Here is a 3,206-nt window from a genome sequence, read left to right as displayed (position 1 = left end):
GCAACCCAAATAAACACCTCTGCACTGATACCTAAGGTAAGGAAAATAGTGCAGGAATCTCTGGCAATAACAGCTAACAACACTGACAATGCTAGTGAAATGACAAGGTGTATTTGTGCATTAAAGGATAGCAAGAGGACTAACAAAATATTTACAAATATATATACAAAAAAATTACATTGAACGGAACTGAAGAAGAAAAAAGAAACGATCGTCTTCCTGTTCACCTTTAATCAAGAAAAGCCTTTGCAACATTGCTATTGCAGTAGTTTTTGGAACTTTGTACCTATGTGGACTATTGAAATAATGTTTTTGTCAGTGTTTTTAGCTGTTATTGCCAGAGATTCCTGCACTACCTGGCAGTTGGCAACCCTAGTGGTTGGACTTTTCCAGCTTTCGAATGCCAGCAGCTGAAAGCAACAAATAGTAGCCGTAGAATAATGTCGATGGGAGAGGAGGGTACTGGAAACACCTGATACAGGACTGGAGAGTAGCTACTAGCAATTTTGTTCCACACAGCTACGCACAGGTACAGTCTACGTGAACAACGCTGAATTTCAACAGCAGTGCCCCCCAGTGGTCATCTTTAATACCCTTCGGTGCTGGAGTATGGCATAAAATTGGGATGTCCTCCCTGGACGTAAAATCAGAGCAATGCCTTTGCCATCTTGTATACAGCGCTCGTGTGAACAGACCACATCCAAGAATGAAGGCGAAAGTCTAAAACTGGGGCGTCAAACATAAGGCCCGCAGGTAGGGTTGACGACCTCCAGGTACTTGCTTAAGAAGAACCAGTACTAAGCCAATACATACTCGATAGATTTCAATGAACAACAATTCGTGTATTTCAACAATTATACGACAATACAAACATTATAACAGTCATGTGAATGTGCAAACAAAAGTTTTTTGCTTATGCTGTTGAAAAAAATTTTGTTTGCACATTCACATGATTGTTATAACATTTGTATTGTCGTATAATTGTTGAAATACACAAATTGTTGTTCATTGAATTCTATTGAGTATATATTGGCTTAGTACTGGTTCTTCTTAAGCAACTAACTTAGCAGTACTGGGGATATTTCACAACCGACCTCCAGGTACTAGCTGGGGACCTCCCGCTATTACAGCTGATCTCCAGCTGATAGAGCTCAGTTCCCCTGGAGAAAATGGCCGCTTTGGCATTGAAGTCCCTCCCCTCCCCAAACCCCGCCCTCCTCAGGCTCCACCCCAAAAACCGCCCTCCGGTAGCGAAGAGGGACCTGGCAACCCTACCTGCTGGCTCGGTCCAGCGGCTCTTATCCGGCCCACTAGCCAGCCGAGGCAGCCACCCCCCCTCTCCCGATCTGGGCTGGCGAGGCATGGCTTGGCCCAACCAAATGACATTCATGTCATATCCGGCCCTCGTAACAAATGAGTTCGACACCCCTGGTCTAAAAGTAATGTCTGAAACCGCCTGGGGAACTATGAAGCCACCTTGGCTTGACTTTGTCTGATCGTCTGGCCCTTCCCTCTTCACATTCGGGTTTCGTAATCCCCCACCCCGTTCCTAAATTTGCAACGTCACCAGCGTGACAATCCACCCATTCTTATATTTCAGAGTCTTCGATGGGGCTGTTTAGAAATATCTTAGGAGCGGCAAAGGACACATCCTTGTGCGGGAGAATCAAGGGCCGCACCGGGAATCGTTTGGCTTCTGCTTTCGCGTCCGCCTGGTACGGTTTGCTTTGCGTCACCCGAGTCTGAAGCGTTCCCGTCTCGGAGTCCCAAGCCTGCCCTCTCCTCAGTTTCTTTAAAGTGTTTCGGAAGCCTTCGGTATTGAAGTAATAGACCAAGGGGTCCAGGGTACAGTTCATACTGGCCAAGAGCACCGTGACGACCAGGGCCTGGCGCACAGACTCCTTCGTCGTTTGCTCGGTCAGGAACACGCGGGCCTTGATCATCCCGTAGGCTGCCAGGATGATGTTATAGGGGACGAAGCAGATGATGAAGATGACCAAATTGACCACGAGCAGGCGGATCGTCTTCTGCTGGCGCAGGCTCCGGTCCCGCCCGGGCATGCATAGGATCCGGAAGATTCGGATCGAGCAGTAGGTCACTGAGGTGAGAGGCAGGAGGAAGCCGAGGATCTCCGCCAGCACGACCAAGGGGAAGAGCCCTTTCTGCCACAGGTCGTTGCTGAAGCTTTCGAAACACAGCGTGACGGTCTGGTTTGGTTTCTGGCACGACGTGGTTTTGTGGACGCCGGCCACGGGCACCGAGCCCATCAGGATCAGCACCCACACCACCAGGCAGAGCAGCCGTGCCACCTTAGGGCGCCGGAGGTGGCGCCAGCGGAGTGGGTAGACGATGGCCACAAAGCGGTCCAGGTTGATGCACATCAGGAAGAGGCAACTGCCGTACATGTTGATCTGGAAGACAGAGCCAGAGACCTGGCAAGGGACGGTCCCAAAGGGCCATTCCCCCACGGCATAATAGTAGATGCGGAACGGCAAAGACACGGTGAAGAGGAGGTCGCTGACAGCCAAGTTCAGCATGTAGATGCTCACCACCGACTTGATGCGTAGGTAGTACAGGAAGATCCAGAGGGCCGTGACGTTGAGAAGCAAGCCGGCGGTGAAAATCAGGCTGTATCCAACCAGGTGGAGTTGGTGGCTGGCGCTGCGGTCCTTGCACAGTTCCAGAGACTGGTTGGCGGGTGACATCCCTGTGACCACCCAAGGGCTTCAGAAGAACATCTGGGGATGCAGGGAGAAGCAGAGGAAGCAGGAGGACTTCTCCCTCAGAGAAGAGGGGGCCTCAGAAAGCCTCATTTCTTTACTGGGCGATCCGACTTGCTGCTGGACGGTTTCTGTGACATTGTCGCTTGGAGGTCCGGGGCGCCAGACACCTTCAGAGATCCCCATCAGGAGACCTGGGCACCATTCCGGTTCATGAAACGAGGAGCCTGAAGGGAAACAAGAAGAGTTGTTTGTAGTAGGAGACTACTCCCAAAGAAAACCAAGGGATGGAACAGGGGTGGGAGGGAAAGTGTAAATCAGGGAAGGAAAGGAAAGGCAACACAGACAAGCATCACAGATGTTACGGGAGCGATAATACAGAGGTTATTAAAAATGCCAGAGACAGAAAAGGGAGTTTACTAGACTTTGGACTGATATTAGCAGCTAATGACGTATCAGGTGCAAACATACTTAATTAAACTTGTA

General features: G+C 50.0%; 1 protein-coding gene across 1 annotated transcript; it reads right to left on the bottom strand.

The window, feature by feature from the left end:
- Positions 1-1,589: 1,589 nt before the first annotated feature.
- Positions 1,590-2,705, bottom strand: LPAR5 (lysophosphatidic acid receptor 5). The gene has a single exon (XM_056848878.1). It carries the CDS (start codon positions 2,703-2,705, stop codon positions 1,590-1,592), a length of 1,116 nt encoding a protein of 371 aa, XP_056704856.1.
- Positions 2,706-3,206: the final 501 nt, after the last annotated feature.

This window comes from Euleptes europaea, chromosome 4, assembly GCF_029931775.1.
Source record: "Euleptes europaea isolate rEulEur1 chromosome 4, rEulEur1.hap1, whole genome shotgun sequence".
Classification (NCBI taxonomy): Eukaryota; Metazoa; Chordata; class Lepidosauria; order Squamata; family Sphaerodactylidae; genus Euleptes; species Euleptes europaea.
The sequence above is the reverse complement of the archived record's forward strand: the minus strand, read 5'-3'. Positions and strand labels throughout refer to the sequence as shown.

What these genes read in the sequence shown, in the direction of transcription:
- LPAR5 (XM_056848878.1), bottom strand. Translation starts at nt 2,705, where the DNA reads ATGTCACCCGCCAACCAGTCTCTGGAACTGTGCAAGGACCGCAGCGCC.